The 22,622-nt window shown below is 32.6% G+C and overlaps 1 protein-coding gene across 1 annotated transcript in view; it reads left to right on the forward strand.

Moving 5' to 3' along the window:
* LOC148623487 (SNW domain-containing protein 1-like) overlaps window positions 1-22,622 on the forward strand; it is a 32,040-nt gene that overhangs the window by 3,418 nt on the left and 6,000 nt on the right. Inside the window, exons 2-11 of the mRNA XM_088565321.1 lie at window positions 9,843-9,912; window positions 11,508-11,579; window positions 11,855-12,016; window positions 13,354-13,553; window positions 15,285-15,389; window positions 16,383-16,452; window positions 17,171-17,236; window positions 17,578-17,694; window positions 19,316-19,451; window positions 21,958-22,063. Of these exons, the coding sequence (XP_088421447.1) occupies window positions 9,843-9,912; window positions 11,508-11,579; window positions 11,855-12,016; window positions 13,354-13,553; window positions 15,285-15,389; window positions 16,383-16,452; window positions 17,171-17,236; window positions 17,578-17,694; window positions 19,316-19,451; window positions 21,958-22,063 (1,104 nt within the window). The remainder of the gene's footprint in view (window positions 1-9,842; window positions 9,913-11,507; window positions 11,580-11,854; window positions 12,017-13,353; window positions 13,554-15,284; window positions 15,390-16,382; window positions 16,453-17,170; window positions 17,237-17,577; window positions 17,695-19,315; window positions 19,452-21,957; window positions 22,064-22,622) is intronic.

The raw sequence follows: 22,622 nt of genomic DNA on the forward strand, positions 1-22,622 counted from the left end.
ATATAAATAACAGAAAATTCATATTAATAAAAATTTCTACATTAGCAACTATTCATGAATAAAAAATGCAAAAAAATCTAAAAATTATATACATCAGCTACTATTGTTGGCATGTGTCTAAGAATGTAAAGCATTGTTTACTTGATCAGTAATGCATAAACCTCCTGTCCTTAGTCATGCACCACAAAGTGAAAGCCCTCTTAAAATCAAAGGAACCCACTTGCTCAAATTCTGGCTTCATGGATTTGGTCTGGACTGCCCGTTTATGATCAGCAGTGTTGATGTGCTTCTGTATATTATCTTTTAGGAATGCGTTGCTTCCGATAGAAAACGTATTGGTAAGTCCAGCATCTTGGCAGTCACGGCAGTACATCGCCCCATCTTTGTAGTACATGTATATGCATGGAAATATCATTGACCACTCTGGTTTAAATATTAATTGTCGATCACTGCGACTCTTTGTAGTAGTTGACTAAATTTTTAGACTTTTGACCTTTAGGTACGTTGTCGTGACGACGAACTAAAATAGTTGGTAATGGCGGACATAGTTGCGATTCGAACTGTGATTGAAAAATCCAAACATCTTTCCATTTTAAATACATACCATGACCCTTTGAGTACTTTGAGAACGTGTCACAGCGCTCAACAAACAAATCATTACCGTTAATTAATTTGTTTGTCGGGATAATTAGCCTCAACCAGGTGATCAAGCAAGGTGTTATCGAAGGTGATGCAATCAAAACATTGGCCATGATTGTTTATTGTAAAATCCTAATTGGCTTGGGAAAGGTAATAAAGTTGTCAATTATGGGGTCATGGGAACACCAGAGGCTTTTTTACCGATATTTTTTTGGAGGGGAGCGAAATATCAAGTGACGAATCGTGCACGAGAAAAATTTGCCACTTTCGAAAATCATTCGTCAATGGCAGAGCTTGCTGAAACTACGCAGACTTTTTGTATCGCACTAGAACTCTAACAAATAGGCTTCTGGAACAGGGTTATGTTGCTACAAGATTGAAGTCATCACTACAGAAGTTTTATGGTCATCATCATGAACTCGTGGATCGTTATGGTGTATCCATCAGCACCGTGAAAACTGATTTATTCAACGGGTCATAGTTTTCCTTTCGTTGTTTGTCTACCCCGGACTTGACTTTTTATGAGCAACTCGGCGGGTGTTTTTAGAAAAGCAGAGGACGCTTACCCTACCGGTGCACCTGGTCCATGCTCCCAGTTTTTAGTGGAGTCCGGAGTGCTCATTTACTTTTGTTACGTTGTATGTATGATTTTGGTTACTTTATGTTCTTTGTTTATGTCTGTTTTCCATGTCTGGTCTTTGTCCCTGGATTACATTCTTTTGATTACCGCTATAACCTTGGTTCCTTTGATTACTCTTTTATTTGCATGCTTAGTGTTCAAATTTTGTAACAAGTAAATAAAAGCCTAAGAACAAAATATCACATTTATCAAAATTTCATATAAAATGGCATAGTATAAAATATTCAACAAAGTTTGTCAACATTAGAAATGGATCTAGTGGGAATCATAGGGAGCTCCTGGATTTCAGGGCTTCGAGACTAAATCAGTTATGATTCATCATATAGCTTGATTTCAAATTCATATATTTTAAACAAAACTGAAACAAATATTGCAGACTTAATCCCATATTTTCAAGTCAAAATTTAAATCTCAAAAAGGCGCTTCCAGGAGCTTCGGGGGGGGGGGGCTTTGCCCTGAACCCACTGGGGGGCCTTATGCGGCCCCCAGACCCCTTGCCAAGTTTGCCATGTACCTCCTGCCTAAAAAATTAATGAAACCCTTGATATAGGGTTATTTAGAGCATCAAAGAACTTTGAAATTAAATGAATTAAAATTTATAGTTGATCATAAATGATTAAAACAGAAAGTAAAATAAATGACTGTTTATTGTAATGATCATTTAATCATTGCAATAGAATCTTTAACAATAACAAAATAATAACTTTATTTTGCAGACATACCCATATAAAAGTTTTCATTACAATTTAAAAAAGAAATGTTTTTCTTCATCAATTTTGTTGCATATTTGACATAGATGTTCTTCTCTAGAAATATTTTTGTATCTTAAAATTTCTAATGGTAGATAACAAGTGTTAATATTTTTATTCATGTTATTTGATTTTTGTCTGGTCTGGTATTTTGCAATTATTTATTTCATCTACATCAGTATAATATATCCAGGGATCGTGTTAGGCTTCGCCAATGTCGCAATTTGCGATATTTTATTTGATCTGGCGACAAAAATAACCAGTTGGTGATTTTCTTGGCGTCTAGGTTTTGTATATTAAAATTGACATGAAGTTTGTCAGCAATGGATATGCTCTCCAATTAAACAATTGTGTTGACACCTGGTCAAAGTTAATAGACCATAACCAATTTACAACTGAAGCCAATCAAAAGTAATTAGACCAGGTGACCGTGACTCACAATATCCTCCTGGGAGGTGTCAATTAGATGTAAATATATTATCGAACCAATCAAAACTCTTATTGTCTGGTCAAAGGTAAACACAATCATGGCTATGTGCACTTGGCTACATACAAGCTTCACAGCCCTGTTAAACCATATGATACATTCAGAAACAGATTTACCTTACAACAGAATAAATTAAATCCAATTAACAATGATTATCCCATCAGGAAGTGTCTCAAACAATTTGAAAAACAAGAATTGATAAAAGAAAATGGATGACATTTGTTTACACTTTTGTCATGTGCCTTTTTTGGCGGGAAAATCTGTAAAAAATAGTCGGGGATTCTCAAATTCTAATTATATTCAGATAAATAGAATTCGAGATAATTGAAAAGGGACACAATTAATGCCAGTGAATGATTATTTGCTAGAAATTTTATCACTTGAAAAAAGAATCAAGTTTTTTGAAAGTTTATAAATAAAAAACAAAATTGTATTTTAAGATAAACTTAATTAGACCACAAGGGACAAAGGTCAACAATGAACATGATTTAAAATTAGGGACTATAAGAGCATAGTAATATAAAGTCCTTGATAGAAATAAAACATCTTTTTCTGGAGTAGTACTTATTTTATTTAGCATATAAATGTCATGATTAGAATCCCAATTTTCAAAACTTAATAAACTTGTTAGTTTATATTCAATTTAGGTTCTGTTAAATGTTTCATTTAGATAATGTAATTCATATTTTGTATGTGAACTTATAATTGTTTTACTTGAAAAAATAAATTTGAAATGATATTTACAATTAAACCTCATTTTCATAGTTTTATGCTCATATAGTCTAATTACTGAATATTTATTTAAAAATTCCATGAGTAAAAAGAGTTTTATTTGCAGTGTAGGGAACCAAAAGAATTTTTCAATTACCTTAAAAAATGAAAAAGTTATGATGACTTAAATTTGATGCCCCATGCCACTCATTGGATTTTTTTCCAACCACAACCAAATCACAAGTAAGTGATGACATCAAGAAGAACTCTTTTATATAAATAAATAATTTAGTAAAATAAATGGTAAGAACATACTAGAGATAAAGCTAAGCTATAAGAATACAGGTGACTGAGCCAACTTAGCAAGATTGCATGAGCCACATTTGCATAAGCTGCCATTCCAGATACTAATTAAATTCGTGAATTGTACATGACTGGTTTCTTTCCTGATCTTGTCAGGCAGCTCATTCCATAATGTGGCTCCTCTATAGCTGAATGAGTATAGCCCAAATTTTGTTGTTTTTACCTGTGGTATTTCTACTCTATTTTCCTTTCTGAAAGAATAAGAAGTATTTTTAAATTTAATTATATCATGTTAGTATGGAGGAGACTGTTTGAATAGTACTTTAAAAACTGTAGCCATTGTTCGTAATCTCCTTTTTTTTAATTTGGTAGACCAGATTTCTGAAGTAAAATTTCATAAGCACTGTTATAGTCTTCGTAATTATATCTCAAGGCACCTCTTGAATTTTTTCCAGTTTTTTAAGTATTCACCTGCCCACAGAAATTACAAATAACTGGACAATCATTAAAGTTTGACACGATGAAAGAATAGTAGATGACTAGACTTCCCAATTTTGTTAAATGGTTTCCAATACGTTTCAGAACATTTAGCTGCCTTGAAGCTTTTCTACATATGTTGGATACATGTTTATCAACAGTTATCAAATTTAAGTTGATAGTCCATTGTCACACCAGGGAATTTGACTTTTTCCTCGCATTTAATTTCATAGCCGTCTAAATTTAATTTTCTATCCCCATTTTTAGTCTTTTTCCCTATGGCAATTGTCTGGTCAGGATTAGCCTTCATTTGATTATCTCCTAACCAATTTATCAAAATTTTACTTTCCTTTTCAAAGAGTTTTGACTAATCCTTCTAGGTCTTTTCCTGATTGGAAAAGTATTATCATCTGCATAATTATATAAGGTACTTACATTCAAAAAATTAAAAATGTCATTTAAAAATATATTGAATAATACATGTCCTAGTATAGACCCTCAGGGTACTCCTTTATAGATATCTTTCCATGTACTAAAATTTACACCAAGTTTTACACATTGTTTTCGTTCTGATAAGTAACTTTAAACAAGCCTTAAAGTGCATGAAGACAGCCCATATACTTGTAGTTCTAATAATGAAAGATCATGTGGTAAGTAATCGAAGGCTTTTGACAGGTGCACAGCAGCAACATATAGGTTTTTATCAACCACTTGTGTCCTCAATTATTTTTTAGAGTGCTGTATCACAACCATACCCGGCCTAAAAGCAGACAGTGACACATGAAAAATGTTTTAAAAATAGTCTGTGAGCTGCTGGTATATGGCCTTTTTGAAAAACTTTGATACCACTGGCAGTATACTGACAGGTCTGTAATTTCCCACCTCCAACTGACTGTTATTTTTATGGAGGGGCACTACCTAAGCTATCTTATGGAGGAGCACTACCTGAGCTTCCTTTAACTTATTTTTAAAAAAAGCTTCTTCTAAAGATGTATTTATCATAACTGGAATAGGTTCCATCATTACAGGCTTACATAACTGTAATGGGTTCCACAATAACAGGCTTACACAACTGTAATGGGTTCCACGATTACAGGCTTACATAACTGTAATGGGTTCCACTATTATAGGCTTAGCTGGATTTATTTATCATAACTGTAATGGGTTCCACAATTACAGGCTTACATGACTGTAATGGGTTCCACAATAACAGGCTTACATAACTGTAATGGGTTCCACAATTACAGGCTTACATAACTGTAATGGGTTCCACAATAACAGGCTTACATAACTGTAATGGATTCCACTATTACTAGCTTACATAACTGTAATGGATTCCACAATAACAGGCTTAGCTTGGTTTAAAACCTTTACTGAAATACCATCTTTGCCAGTGACTTTGTTGATATTAATTTTATTTAATTGTTTCTCTACAAAATCATTACTAATATCATGAAGATGCAATTTACCTTCTTGTTTACAATTTTCATGTATACTTCTGACACATGGATGATCTTTGTCTACCTTACAGCTGCTGTTACCCATATTTTGAGCTACAATTACCAAAAAAAAACAAAAAAATCATAAAAATTTTCTGCTACCATGGTCTGATCTTTAATAATATTTTCATTACTATCACATAGTACAACATTTGTATCAAAATCGCTGCCTTGGTTGGTTAAAAATGGCTATATGTGGGCCAAAAATCTTTTTGTTTGGGCCAACAATGCATCTTTCAATAAAATAATTTCTTATTGATGGCTTTTTTATTTTATTTACATAATTTCTTGCTGGCGATAGTTTTCCCAGTTCGTTTTGGTTTTAAATTTGATGTATATATTGTGTAGCATTTTTTTTTTGTAGATAGCATGACGAAAATTTTTATTCATAAATGGTGCAGTCTTGCATGTTGTTTTTTGTTGTTACACATATATATATTTGTCTACAGCTCTAACTAATTTGTGTTCAAAGATATCAGAAGCTTTGTTTATGTCCTTGTTTTGTTAGAATTTTTTAACTCTAGTAAGAAAGCTTCATGATTGAAATCTTTAAAGCTTCTATATGATTTATGAGATCTTGTCATAGCTGGTATATTCCCTTTATTTGTATGCCTATAAAATTATGGACATCACTTAATCCACAGTTAAAATTGATCATGTTCTGTAAATATTGTATACTATTTGTAAATATTACGTCACTAAGGGATGGATTAGCACCTTTAGTAAAACATGTAAAATCTTTTACAATATTCTCTAAATTACATACATCACAAATTTCAGACAATGGTTGGCACTTATAATCATTTGGTAGATCATAGTTCATGTCTCCTAAAAATATCAGATTTTCACATTTAACAGACATTTTATCATGAATCTTAATAAAATCATTAGTAAATTCATTGTCATTCACACAAGCTAATGTTTATGTCAGAAGTTGACAATTCTTCTAAGGGGAGATAATCGCTGCTCAAGGAACTTTCCATTTCCATGGTTTTGTTGTAAAAGTAAGAGTCTGAGAATTATGGCATATAGCAAATTTGACAATACCAGTCATTATCAGAATCTGATAAATTTATAGTAACATACATTTGAGATGGAACCATATTTCACAACCTTGGCAAAAAATGCCTTTCTGATTTTTTTAAATAAGAAAAATATGTGACTAGAAAATCACACATTCAAACACTCAAATAGCCATTTTCATTTCATAATTTCAAACCACTATAATAATTGCAATTCTGGTAAAAAAAATCCTTGTTCAAACTAATAAATAGTGAGCAAGCATAAAAAATTAAATATATTGTTCTGATTCTGCTATGGTCCAATTTTGTGTGCCAGTAGTCCGATTTTGTCATGGTCTGATTCATAATGCATTCCAGGGATCCCAATGCAATGCAGGCCTCATGCTACTGGGCAAATTGGCTCCCGTTCAAGAACATAAATTGTAAAAATCTTTGAAATCTATCGAATATTTGGTGTCAAAGAAGTATTCTAATCTGCTTTTTGTTTCAAACGACAGGATACAGAATGAACATTCTTCACTTCAGTTTACAATAATTCACTTTTATCTTTTCTGTACCAAATGTGCAAATTTTTGTGTGGTTTCTTGGGACATCGGTTAAATTTATCTCTATTGATAAAACCCAAAGCGTTTCTTTTGATCTTGTTTCATAACTGAACAGTAAATTCTTCATTTCAACAGAACATTTCTTACGCTTGAGACAAGTTAGTACTGACCGATACAATATGTGTCAATAAAGTTTCAGTCTTGATTTGTCAGTAATATATTTTGAACATGATTATTGATATTCTTGATCAATTTATATCAAGAGATTGGATATTTTGAGTAAGAAATCGTTATGGGTTTAGTGGGACCAGGGAAAAAACAAAACTAATGAAAATACCAACATAATGTCACTGCTTGAAGTTTTCTTTCTATTCCAGTGCTGCCGAAAAAAGACAAAATCATTAGGACAATGCATTGCAAGTAGCTTTGCTTTACTCAATCTTGTATTAATTTTGCTGTAATAAATTTGGTAAGGGGTAGAGGTATAGATTAGAAATTCAATTTCATGAATTTATAATACAGCCAATCATTCAGGCAGCAGGCTGATTTCCTTTTGTCCAAAATATTTAGTTACTTACACATGTAGCTTAAAGAAAAAGTAATGTAAGATATAAGAAAATAAACTTGTAATATAAAAATGCCTGCTTTTATTGTGTGCATGTAAGTAACATGTAACACATATCATTAAAAAAAAAAATTAGTAAATGATGCACGTACACATTCACTTCTTGATCACTCCTCACTTCTCCTTAGTGTCTCTGAAAGAGAAGTCACTTCTCCCTTTTTTTTCAAGTAGCTTGAGCACTGTGCATGAACCATTGTTAAAATCTGAGCAGAATTTGGAGGTAAATTATCAATTTTACTGTATATACTCACATATACATTGTAAGTAAGATTTTTTAGACTAAATTTTTAACTACTAGGAAGGGTTCTGACTAATCTGATCTAGCTTATGAACTAAAGTTTTCAGCATGAAAATGTCTAAAGCCTGATAAACAACCAACATTGAACCATGTGCATTGAACAGCCAGACTGGCACCCTTTACCCCAATGTTTAATTGTAAATGTCAGTTTTAGGAAGACTGTCTTCATCTCTACCTTTTACAGCTAAAATATGATACAATAAAAGAATATTTTCTGTTTGGTCTTTATCTTGCCACAATACTGAACTTTTATGATTTTATTTGTATTTCCCGCACATCCATTTTGTGTATTAATTTTTACTTGTGTACACTTACCCAAAGGTGTAATAGAAACATGACCGAGTAGCGTGCCATATTTTGTGACAAAAATAATTACATGTTCTTACTACTATTAAAACAACTCTGGCTTGTAATTATTTATTTCAATATTTAATGAAGTTATCAAAACAAACAGGTATACTCAGTGTAATTATGGAATGTTAAGGATGCAGATGTGAGAAGTCAACTTTCCTCTTTTGTCAGCCCCAGACTTGACTTTTTACGAGCAACTTGGTGGGTGTTTCTAGAAAAGCAGAGGATGCTTACCCTATCGGTGCACCTGGTCTATTCTCCCAGTTTTTAGTGGAGTCAGAGTTGCTCATTTGCTTTTGTTGCTTTGTGTGTATGATTTTAGTTACTTTGTGTTCTTTGTTTTGTATGTCTGTTTTCCATGTCTGGTCTTTGTCCTTGGGTTGCATTCTTTTGATTACCGCTATAACCTTTGTTCCCCTGATTACTCTTACAACGTATAAAGGGGTCAAGACTAGGTTCCAGAAGGTGGATTGACTTGTACTCAAGTACATTTTTATATACGGTATTCAGGAAGATGTTTTTACCTTCATTACATGTAGCTTGTTCTTTGGTCCTATTGTTTAGCTTTCCAATGTTGCCCTATACACAGGTGGATTTCTAATTGCTTGCATTCCTCTGCTTTCTAATTGTTGTTCAATGTTATAAACATTTATTGATGTTTCTTTTTCCATTTACCCTGTTGGTGATACATATGTTTCTGGAATGGTGTCAGTTTTCCAGTTGTAAAGTTTACATTTGATTGGTACTGTGGTTTTGTTGAAATAATTTTTGCTATTTCTCACATTGCAATTTCCTCTCTTGTCAACACCAGTGGCTATACTCCACCAGTTATTACAGGACCTTTAGACTGGCAGTTGATTGCATGTTTAAACATAGAGCTAGTCCATATCTTCAGTTTATCCAGGGGTATTGAATTACTGATTTGCCAAATGCAGCTAGCATAATAAATAGTGAAACATATCTGATTATTATGATTCAATTAATAATTTTGTTGGAACCTTGTCTATCCCTTTAATCTTTCTCAGTATTCCAAGTAATCTTTTAGCTTTCTTTTGAATGTTGTCTATATGTGGCATTGAATGTCAGTTTGGTATCAAGTGTAACATCCAATATTTTCGGAATTTGGTTTGGTTTCAGGTTGTTTGTTCCCATCTTCAAGCTGTATTTTATCAATTACTTTTGTGATATACATTCAGGCACAAAGTCTATTTTACTTAGGTAGCAAGTAATTCACATGTTATAGGTTAATTGGTGTGTGAAAAATATCAAACAATTAATTTTCCACACTTCATCCAGTTCAGATATTTCCCTAATCACAGGGCTAATGATTGTCAACTGACCACTTTCATTTGTAACACATGTTCTCAGCACATGTTTTCCAGTCATAAGTATAGACAACCATCCTACATGGTACTGTACAATTTACATTTTTTGTTGCTGCATTTACTTGTGCATTATGCAAATAGAGATGTCATAATTCATTGGTCTTGTTACAGTATCCTACCTGCTCCTACACAACGTTATGATAGGGAAGATGATGATAGGACTTTCAGACAACAGATGCAGGTATTATATACTTACAAGTAGACAATCAAAAATTAGCTAGCCTTTTTTTCTAAAGGTGGGAAATTAAAAAAAAACATAAATTTTTCATGATAAATGAAGACTTTTACAGTACAGAAAGAGACATAACATTACTGATCTCTGATATGGTGGTACACCATTCTGTCATCGTCGTCATTATCATCGTCTGTAGACACTTGTTTTTCCCGCTATAACTTTATCTTCATAACATTTTATAACAAGGTTGCAAACCACAAAGGGAAGGTTGGTATTGAAGTGGCAAGGTTTGTGATGACCTCCAGAAAAGTTAAGTAGAATGTTCATCCATCTGTCGTTTAGTGCATGTTATAATGGTAACACAAAAATAATAACTTTTTAATTTCATATTATTATACAAAATATGAAAGCAACACAAAAAATAATACTTAACAAGCACACCATTATATTGACAATATCTAAAAGGCGAGACTTATCTCTGTGATAACAGTTTATTGAATTATCTACTTTTTTATTTAAGGTCCAATTTTAAAAAAAAATGTTAGTGGATTCCTTATGAAAATCCTTGCCTGCATTTTTCAGTGAGATTTCAGATATCTTAAAGATTTCTAGTCACAAGGGGTCAAAGGCGACACACTCCAAAAAATCAACTTTTTATTTTTTGGTCTGATTTTGAAAATACTTGCTGAATTTCAAGTTTTGTGCTATATTGTGTCCTAACCATTTTCGTGTCCATAATGAATTGCAAGTCTCTGTTCCTAAGTGTGTAAAATTTACACTTGCCCCAATTTTTCAGGATTTTACCGCTACCACTTTTATCCAAATTGATAGTTACCAACTTTTTTGAAATTTTGAATGGTAGGTTATGCCCAACAACTTCCAAAAAGTATTTGTTAGAAATTTAATAAATAATATTATTGGCTACCAGTCTCAGAATGGTGTAGCTTTAAGTCCCTGATCAGCCAAGGCATGTCTCTTTCTGTTTTGTACATAAATTCTTATAGAATTTTCCTTATCAGGTCATACAAAAAATGTATATGTATATCATTCTGACACTCCTTTAAGAAGCCAGGATGCCATCAAATACTTGTATAATAGATTTGAAGAGTCTTTGATTTATAAAGCTGGTCTCTGAGTAGCAAACTAGGCATTGATACTAGTGCGCAAGGGGTCTTCAGCTGCCTTATTATCCATATCCAGGTGTTTTAGAATAATGCATCAGTATAATGTTCAATAAGAACTATATTATGATAGTGTATCTTATTTTACATGGAAACTACAGACTATATCAGGAACAAAACATGATTAATTCACAAGGACAAAATTTGACATATCAACACCTATCATGTTGATTTTTGGAGAACAAGCACATTATTTTGGGGGGAAAATTGTCTCTGTAACATAACTTAATGCAAAAATATTTGTTGTACTTTGATTAAAAATTAAACATGGTCATTTATAGGTAAATTTGGCTACTACATATGTCATATTATGTTGAAAGAAATGGGACAAGTAACAATAGCTTTTTTAGAGATAAATGCTCAGAAGAAAAATTTTTCTATCCCTGTTAGATAAATGATATCATGAATTATTGATTTTAGATAGCACCAGTAACAAAGAGGACAGCTCCTCCTTATGGTCACAGGAAAGGATGGATTCCTAGAACACAAGATGTATGTATAGCAAATGTTTGTCATAGTGTCAACACCCATGTGGAACTTACTAGTTACTGTTTTCTTTCTTGCAGTAATACACTTTTATAAATTTAATGCAAGATATTATCAAAAAGATTGATGAATAAAATCTGATACAGGAAAACTTTCATTCAGAGTGCACCATTTGTATTAGATAGAAAAAAAAACTGCATGATGTAGGGCAAAAGTACCTTGTGTATGTTTTTATAAAATAAGGCTTTTAAAGCTTAATATGTAAAGTTTCTTTATTTTAGGATTTTGGTGATGGTGGGGCATTTCCAGAAATACATGTTGCCCAATATCCATTGAATATGGGTATGAAAAAAAGTACGTCGAATGCCTTGCAGGTTCAACTGGGAACAGATGGCAAGATTAAATATGATGCAATAGCAAAGTATGGACATGCTAAAGATAAGGTCAGTTGAAGTCATTTTATTGAAAGACAGCAATTTGCTTATTCTGAATTTTGAGTAGTTTTACTCCAGTGCCTCAGCTGCCAACAATCACATGGTCCTCCATGAGCTGTTTTTTTTTAATGGCTTGTCATTATAGTTCAAATATTCTTCGTCATGGTTCAGTTGTTATCTGCCTTGATTCACTTTTGGTTATATTATGCCTGAGGAAGCCATAAATTACTGACTTAAAATATACAAACCATATATTTACAACTGAAGCTAATCTAAAGGTAATTATGACATTGCCATCAAGATTCTTCATTAGTTACAACAGGGTAGTACATGAACATGATTCTTGTGATTCTAAATCTTTTAAAAATGTTGAAAGTTAAGGAGACTACAACAGGGGTAGATAGTGAAGAATATGCACTTGAAATTAAGTATCATTGTCTAAAAAAGCCAAAAAAACGTTAAATTTTATCTTGAATCCATCCACCAGCAATGAAAATGTTTGCGGATAAAGTTTCCTCAATGTTTGAAGTTGCCTATTGGTTAGAGTGTTGTCTCGTATACCATAGTCTACACAATGACTGTTATGTAGAACTAATAACTTTAAAAAGAAGACAGATTCAGTAATTCCTGTCAACAGGAAATGGTTGACATAGTATAGCAATACATGCATTGTTCACAAATTATATACTTAATGAACATGATAATTCTTCATATTCTTTCTGTTGAGACTTCAATTTTGTGTCCACATGACCTTTATCCTAATATCAAGTTATGACGTTGGTCTATCTCTGTTCAGATAATGTTAAAAGGTTTCACACATTTTGAAAGTCTGACATTTTTGGTGGTTGTTGTTAGGATTAGAGTTTGGAGCCTAGGAAAAAGGAATGTCATTTTGAGCTGTACTGAAGTAGTTTGTGGAATATAAAGCTATATTGATTGATAGCATTTTTCTGACTGTACCAATGTCACAAGCTTGTCTGACTGTACCAATGTCACAAGCTTGTCTGACTCTACCAATGTCACAAGCTTGTCTGACTCTACCAATGTCACAAGCCTTAGAAACATTCTTCTTTGATATAGCACCAGTCACACACTTTACTGGTATTGCATTATTCAAGAGTATAATGTTTCATATTATCATAATGAAGTGTATGCCATTAATTATTACCTCTTCATTAAATCACAATTTTCTACATGTTATATACATGTATTTATGAAGAGAGCACACTGCTTTTTATTAAGATTTCCATTAAAACCCTGGTGACCAATGCAAAGTCTGATGCCATATTGAATATTCTAACATCTTGGAAATGTGATATCTAAAGTCATCTTAATCTTCAATGTAGGTTGTTCATTCCAAATTCCAAGATTTGGTACCAAAACAATATGACGAGGATGATCCAGAAATGCAGAAACCAGATGAGGAACAGATTCAGGACACAACTGAGGCTACAAGAAATGCTCTAGAGAAACTAGTAAACACAAAAATAGCAGCAGCAATGCCTGTCAAAGCAGCTGATAAACAAGCACCTGCACAATATATCAGGTAAATATATATCCAGGGGCCCTAAAATTCCTAGAAAATACTAACTATTTTCAGTTTGGCTAAAATTCCTTAAAAAACTTGAAATTCAAAGGGAATTCCTATAAAATCCCTTATTTTTCGTGTGAATTCCTGAATTTTCATGTTACTTAACTGCTGTCTTAGGAGTTTCAAAATTATCCTTGCAGTTTTTGTTTCAGTGACTGCTTGTTTTGTAATTAAGAGAGTACACCCTATTTGTCTATAAATGTTTTCTTGTCGCAGGTAATCAGAGGAATTCACAAAAAAAACATGAAAGAAGGATTTAAAATTTTTTCAGTGTTGGTTCTTTGTGTGTTGTAAAATTCTTAATTTTGGCCATAAATTAGCCCTAAAATTAGCCTTATTTGCCAAAATGAAGACAAAATAGTTTATTAAAGTCTCACCTCTCACATAAATATACAAACAAATTTAATAGCATATACAGACATTTAAAACATATACAATTGAGAACCACTCTTTAAAGAGTTATGAGAGACTATCTTTACATTTGAAACATGTAAAATAAACATTTTCAAATAAAAAAATTTTTAAAATTTAAAAATTAACTATGTAAAATATTTTTTCGTTAAATTAAAATATCATGGCAGATTTTGGCAGTATAAAAACATATGTTTTCATTACTGAATAAATATATAAACTTTTCATCATCAAATAGAATTAAAAACTCAGGATAAGAATAGCTTGCTTGGTCGTATAACTCAGTTTGAAAAGTAAATAAAAAGGACAATTAAGTATAAAATGTTTTCATCTTCAATTAAGTTGTTTAAACATAATCTATTTATAACATCGACACCCTCATAATGACCAGTTGCAATTCTGATTGGCGCAACACCATATCTAAATTTAGCGAATGTGCTTCTATATTTACCAGGCATATTAATATTTAGATAAGGTTCTTTGCCATATTCTTGTTTGAACAACCTGTATGTTGGAAGTTTACTTCTATCATTTAAATTCAGATCATTATGCCATTTATCTTTGTATACATAAAAAGTTATATTTTCTATATCTTTTATCACATTCGTATCGAAAATAAATTCTGTATTACTCAAATATGACATACCAAGCTCTCTAAATTTACTATGCACTATAAAATTCCAGTTCTTTATTTTACTATTACAACATCTATTTGCCCATAAAAACACTTTCTGTTATTGCACATCTTTGTATATCTGGACCATGTTCTAAAAATGCATGACCATTGTTTAGTTATACATGGCATCCAGCCCATATCAAATTTGGGCTGTATTTTCCTACCCCCCCCCCCTAAAAATCTCATTGCTCTTTTTTTTACAGCATTAATACAGGCAAAGTCTTTTGCACCCCATGTAGATGCGCCATATTCTATAACTGACATTACAAGTGAATCAAACAATTTTGTAAAAACAGTGTGTTCAAAACCACCATTTGCTTTACATTTTGATATTAGTAAACCAAGTGACCTACTTGCTGACTTTGCTACTGCTTTTGCAGTTTCATTAAAATTCAAAAATTGGCAAAATATCACACCTTGTATATACATGTGAGATTACTGTTTTTCATCTGTACTTGGCATATCATAACATTTTAATTGCAGAGTATTTTTTATTTTACTAAAGTATAAATTACAAGTGGTATTTTTCAAGAGATACATACACCTTCACACCTTCTATAGGTTCTGCAATATGAAATTAAACTTCTCTATTTTTTTAGATACACACCATCCCAGCAAGGCATGGCTTTTAATTCTGGAGCTAAACAGAGAGTAATAAGAATGGTAGAAGTGCAGAAAGACCCAATGGAACCTCCTAAATTTAAGTAAGTGTACTTTAATTTTTGATTGTTCAAAATTGTTTTAGATCCAGGTAATTGTTAAAACAGACTTTTTCTGTGGTCTAGTTATTTCACTTCTTATGTTTTCCCCATGGTTAGAATAACAGTACCTGATTAATTTCTTTCCAGAAATCTGACTCAACCGTCAACAGATGTTTCAATATCATTTGTTATTGATTTAAAATATAAGTCATATAGTTGGCTTAATAAGTAAACTACTGTCAAAATAATGGAATATTTAATGACCAATAATGCACAGCATTGGATGAAAATCATTCAACTAATTGGGTATATTAAGATTTAGTTCATGAATAGATCTATTTTGTTTGTCTATAAATGACAATGTTAACTATGTACAGAACGTGTGTATCAAACACTGCTATAAATCCCGATGTTAACTATGTACAGAACATGTGTATCAAACACTGCTATAAATGACAATGTGAACTATGTACAGAACATGTGTAGCAAACACTGCTATAAATGACAATGTTAACTATGTACAGAACATGTGTAGCAAACACTGCTATAAATGATGATGTCCACTGATCGGCATTTAGCTCTTTTCATGCACATGAAAGAAAATGTTATTGAAAAACATTTTGTTAGTTTTCACAGTAGACAAATGTTGTTTTTTTTTTTTTTCAAATGGAAAATAAAAGTTATCAGATTCAATATTTTTGAAAGTTACAGTTAAATTTCTCATGCTTAAACTCAAGGGTTTGTGACCGGAACCATTTATGAATAATGGGTAAAATAGTGGCCACTTTGATTCTGGTTGAATCTTGTCCTGTGTCAAATATTTAATCACTATCAAAAATCATAGCTGTATCAAGCTTGAATGATATGGCCATACTAACCCCTACTGTTCAGGGTTCAGCCTCTGTGGTCATTTCAAGATGTTCCTTTGCAAGCATTTTATAGAAATTGCATAGTACCTGCACTTGATTTTTTTTATGTTCTTTTTTTTTTTCACAGGACTAATAAGAAGATTCCAAGAGGGCCACCATCACCACCAGCTCCTGTGATGCACTCACCTAACAGAAAAGTAAACATGGATTTGGTTAAACTGTCATTACCAAGAACTTATCATTCAGCTCTTTTAGATTTCAAAACTATTTTTATGTCTCTGACATGATGGGGTAGGGCATATAGTTTCACTCTTGTCTGTCATTCTTTTTTTCTGTAGTTAGAGGAAAATACAGGCCATTGATGTTTGAGCCTACATGCCTACAGATGTTGAGCTGATTTTTGGTATGTGATGGTATCTTAATGAGATACAAATCAAGTTTACCTTATTACTGGTACTAAAACTGAAAGACAAAATCACACTGATACAGTAGTGCTTCACTGTAAGGGTCTTCTTTTCCAGAAATAACATTTTATACTTACACAACATAATTTAATAGCCTGGTATCATACTGAATTAACTTTCCTTGGAGTTATGTAATGCAGTAAGTAAATTGTCAAAGTATGTTGACAAAGTTATAATTTTGGGTCTTTTTTCCCCCTAATTGACAAAGTTTCTGGAGTGAATGTTGTAATACAGCAATCCATCAGTCCATTAACAGACTTTTGAATTCTCCAATATTGTTTTGACCAAACTTAGTGCATACTTAGGTTTATAGAAAATGTGGAATGGTAATGGTTTTAAGGGTAATCTTTAAAAGTCAAAACAAGGGTTTATGGAAAATAAGAAATGATAATGTGTCCTTATTATTTTATAATTCTTGTTTGAATGATGGAAGTTGTTTTTGGTGTAACAGGTCACAGTTAAAGAGCAGCAAGAATGGAAGATCCCACCATGTATTTCAAATTGGAAAAATGCAAAGGTATGTAACACAAATATCTGTGATGATTGTATAGATAACTAGGCAATACTACAAGATCTGAAATAGAGGGTACTAGTCTTATATTGGCCATTCTAAAAATGCATAACTTAACTTTTTTTTACTTTTAGAGTTTGTTGTATGTTTTTGAACTTCTCCAATTATTATCTTTTTTATAAGATGATGTTGTAGTGGTAGATTTTTGTCTTGCCTATGACAAAGGTCATGGTGGGCAAGACTTGCATACATATTGCTTTTCCAGCTTCATTGTCCATGCTAAGATATTATTGTTAGGTTTTCAGCACACAATTGTTCTAATTAGTTTTCAATTAATTACTTTCTAGGGATATACTATACCTCTAGACAAGAGACTGGCTGCAGACGGCAGAGGATTACAGGGTGTCCACATCAACGAGAACTTTGCTAAATTGGCCGAAGCTTTATATATTGCTGATAGAAAGGTTATATTTTCCCTTAGATTTTGGTGGAGGAAATTTTAAGGATCATGCTCAAACTACAAAATCGATATAATTTGAAGGAAATATGTAAACTGGTGGAACTATTAATTCATAGATTAACTAGGAATATTATAACATGGCATTGGCATTACAGAATATAAAGAGAATAGGTTTGGTGTATTTGTCAAAGAGAAAACAACCCCACCGGGATGAAATTGTCATCCCAAAGCTATTGATGAGGAAACCCTCATACCACAGCGCAGGCAGCAGCTTGCCCTGAAACATCATAATACACAGTTCCTTATATACTCAAGTCACATAAAAATTTAACTAAAAGTGAAAACGAAACAAGACATTTAGAGACCAGACATCCCTGACTTGGGACAAGTGCAAGAAATGCGACAGATTTGAAATACTTTCTACAAAAATAAAAAAAAAATTAAAAAAAAAGAAAAAAAACATTCTCTGACTGTATTGACCACTTTGGATCACAATGGTATTTTAGATAATGGGGAAATCTGAATCAGCTTCTGTTTTCTCTTTGTTGTGTGATAATATAATTTTAGGCTATGTCTATGAGGGATGGAGCTATTTTTACTTGTTTTACATTTAATTTTATTGATAATACACTGATATGTTGTTATATTGCTGATGACCAACTGGAATATGCAAGATTTCTTATAACATAGATGTGTGTCTGTGTTAAAAGTTTACACAATCACATCCTAACTGCATATAATGACATGTAGAAGGGACCTAGTGCCATCTATGTAAAAATAATTGTTTCTCTTTCTGTGATACTTATAGTAGTATTAGTCCTTTCAAAATTATTCTATTGTGAAAAAAAATCATCAGTAAGTAACTGAAAGTCTTTAGTATAAATCCAGCTTATATTGGAATATAATTTTTTGGGGTGGAAATAATGTTGATTATTTTATATAAGGGGCTGAAATTGAAGTAAACAAAAATTCAGTTTTTGGTGCGAACATTTTAAAAAGTTTAAAAACTATTGTGCTCTTCGAAATAATAATTTTATGATTTCATTTTATGCTTGGTTGACAGGTACCTCCAGACTACCGGTATGAAAAATGAACATCGAATTTTATTTTTCAAGGTCTATAGACACACTCACTCTGTGTTAGAAACCCATGCTGTATCAAATATCTTATCATAATCCAAATTTAGAGATGTGTAAAGCTTGGATATTGTATTTATACTTGTCCAAACAGCAAAGGGTTGGTCATATGTGATTGTATCAGGCTATGCCCTGCAGAACTTTCTATCAAAGCTGACTATTTTTACAAATTTTTGTTTGAAACTCAAAACCTATAACACAAAAAGCAGGGAAATTTTTGTGCCATTTTAAAATATTACTATTTTTACACGTATGAGTTGTAATATAATTTAAAACTTTTGCCAAAATTTCAAGAAATGTTGTAATGACAGATGATCGTGAATTTAGAATGTGCAAACTAAAAAAAAAATATATGTAAAACTATCCAAAAAAAAACAGCCGACGGAAACTGTCAATAGGTTAACTCTGCAGGGCTATAATAACTTTACTTCTCATTCGATTGTTAGCCATTGTAATTAGTTGTCTGATGCAGAATTGATATCTTTACAGGCAAGAGAAGAAGTAGAGATGAGAGTGAAGATAGATGAAATGGTAGCTCAGGAAGAAAAGAAGAAAAAAGAAGACAAATTACGACAATTAGCTCAAGAAGCTAGAGAAGAGAGAGCAGGCATCAAAAGTAGAGAGCGTATGTTCAAATTATTATAATAGAAAATATCCACAGTGTTTTCACTGAGGGCTGTTCCAGAGATATGGGAGTGGTGGCACTATTTCTCTAGTCTACCACTTACAAAAAATTGTCAGTATTGGATATTGTATGTATACCAGACAGCAAAGGGTTGGACATATGTGATTGTATTAGGCTGTGCCCTGCAAAACTTTCTATCGAAGCTGACTATTTTTACAAGTTTTTGTCTGAAACTCAAAACCTATAACACTGAAAGCATTACAAAAGCAGGTCTGCATTGCTCACGTCCATTACATCTTAAAGTATTTTATGACAAATGAAAGTGGCTAATATAAACAAGTATACAATTTATTCTGAAATTAAAAATATAAGAAAGGAAGTGGGAAGCCATATGAATTTTGAGAATGAAATTTTGTCATTTTGGTTGAATGTTTTTTGGTACAAATTGGAGAAAGGCTTACCAAGGATCTTGAAAAATTTAACTCTATAGGAACCGCTAATAATTAAAGCTAATTAAAACTAACCACATGTACAGGCTGACAGATGTACATGTATGGGCTATCACGATGCCAACCATTTCACTTTGGGACAATAGATAATCTGGCTCAGCAAATTGGACTTAGCAAAATAATCATAACTCAGTACTCATATATAATGTATTTATTGAAATATGCTATGATTCATTGTTTCATACAGTATTCTTCGGTATATTACGTACACTCGGGTATACCACACACCCCCTTCTTGGCAAGGAAGATTGACACACAAAGTTCGTTTCATTGTAAAATGCACACTGGGCAGCAAGGAAAATCAACAGCAGAAGATCACATTAAGATGAAAGGATTCTGGTAAATTCCCTGATATGCGTATCCTTTCATCATTAATCTTTTAAATAAAAGCATTGTGTATGTTTCCCTGCATTTGCAAGCCATTTATTGATTAAGATGCAGCGATGTATTGGATCCATTCAATCAGTCGGCTAAAGTATTTACATTTCCTGTTTGTATACAAACCAGAGGTTTTACAAAAACAATGGCGTCAAGTCCGACCGTTTATAAAAAAGATGTTTTAATTTGTCAGGCTTATGTATTGTTATTTGATATCTGGAAACAGTTCATCAAGGGAATTAAGGGATTAGTGACAATTGTTTTCACCTTTTAAATTGATTTTTTGTTATTTGATAATTAAATGACAATTGGGCCAAAGAACAGGTTAGCGCACCCATTAATGTGCAACACTCCACTGCACACAGGTGAAGTTTATAATTTAGGATGGTGTGTTTTGAGAGAAAAATAAGAAACTAGTCATGTTTTTTTTGTATAAACTAAGAGATACTAGAAAACAGCATTGATGGATAAAACAACTGTTAAATAGCAGTAAAACTTTATTTATTTCACATAAATTGTTCTCAAAAATACAAAATGGTTCGATGTTGTCTTTTGTTGACAACTTCGGTTCTGATTCCTGAAACTTACGGACCCAAAAATTAGGAAAACATGTAGAAACTCATTGTTTTGGTGTATACCGTGCATCCCCCTCATGGAACAAAGAAGTTGAAAAAAAATGCATGGTATACGTAGAAGACTATGGTAGTTTCATTGTTCATTTAGTAACCAAAATAGGTCTAAAAGACAAATAAGACTGCATTTTTTTTTTTTTCAAATTATTGTTCCAGTGTTTTAATTTCTTATTTTAAAGTGTTTTTTTCTGATGTCCAGACAATTAACTTGAGTAAAAAAAAAATGGGTCGAGGTTCAGTTGTACTATACAGTGATTGGGATTAAAATTTTGCCAATGGTACTATAGCCCCCTTACCCTTCATTTCAATTGGACATTTCCAATTTCAATGGGCCATCCTAAAAAAAACTGTGGGACAAATTTGGAATACCAACTACGGCCAGCTATGCATAAATATTGCAGACCAAATGAACAAATATAATATTAATATACACTGCAGATTAATTGTTCATTAAGAGTTAAAATGTTTGTTATTCAGTATTGTATTTCTGTATCATATGTCAATGTCAATTAATCTTCACATCAGATCACTTTCCTTTTGTGATGTTTGAGTTGAAGTGGACAACACTCCACCATCAATGATGGAAACTTAATGCATGCACATGAAGCGGCACATTAGTCACTCAATGCACCATTTTAAGAGGAAATGTGACTATTCCGCATGGTGCACGGTAATTCCTTTCACTGATTATGATGTGCCATATCTTAAATGTAGACTGGGATTTATTTTTAGGTTGTGACTTGAGCCAATTAAGAATTAGGGGCTACAAGGTGGCCAGAAACCTGAGTTATTTCTCTGATTTCTGGATGATATCTTCAGTGAGAGGGAATGGATGTCTATGAAATTCTAGCACAAAGCTGTGTCAAGTTTGAATGGTGTGTCTATACTTGCCAAAAACTGTTCAGGGTTTGACCTCTACGATTGTATCAAAATCACATGTGTGCACCTTTACTGCCATAAGAATGATTTTTTTTTTATCTCTTCTAGATAAAGATAGAAATGAAGATATAGGAGAGAGAGATGAACTGAGAAGAGACAGACAAAAAGAAAGACAAAGAGACAGAAATCTATCTAGAGCAGCACCCGATAAAAGGTTGAATTAAGCTTTATTGTGTCTGCCTAACGAAGCTAGGTTCTGTCTGAACAAAGTTTGGCTCTGTCTGCCTAACAAGACTTGGTTGACTTCCTCCATAAAATATCTAGGTCAGTCCTGCCTAATATATCTAGGTAGTTACTGCCAAATAGAGCTAGGTCGTTTCTACTTAAATAGCTAAGTCGTTCCTGCCTAACATATTTAGGTAGTTCCTGCCTAACATATCTAGATAGATTCCGCCTAATATAGCTGGGTAGTCCACCTAACATATCTTGGTCAATCCTCCCTAACATAGCTAGGTAGTTTCTTCCTAACATACCTAGGTTATTACTGCCAAACAGAGCTAGGTAGTTCCTACCTAACAAAGCTCGGTAGTTGCTGCCGAACATAGCTAGGTTGTTCCTGCCTAACATAGATAGGTCGTTCCTGCCTAATATAGGTAGGTTGTTCCTGCCTAACACAGTTAGGTAGTTGCTGCCGAACATAGCTAGGTTGTTTTTGCCTAACATAATTAGGTAGTTCCTGCCTAACATAGCTAGGTTGTTCCTGCTTAACATAG

Source organism: Perna viridis, chromosome 2 (assembly GCF_037379345.1).
Source record: "Perna viridis isolate PV_CMFRI_1.1 ecotype Kerala chromosome 2, ASM3737934v1, whole genome shotgun sequence".
Lineage (NCBI taxonomy): Eukaryota > Metazoa > Mollusca > Bivalvia > Mytilida > Mytilidae > Perna > Perna viridis.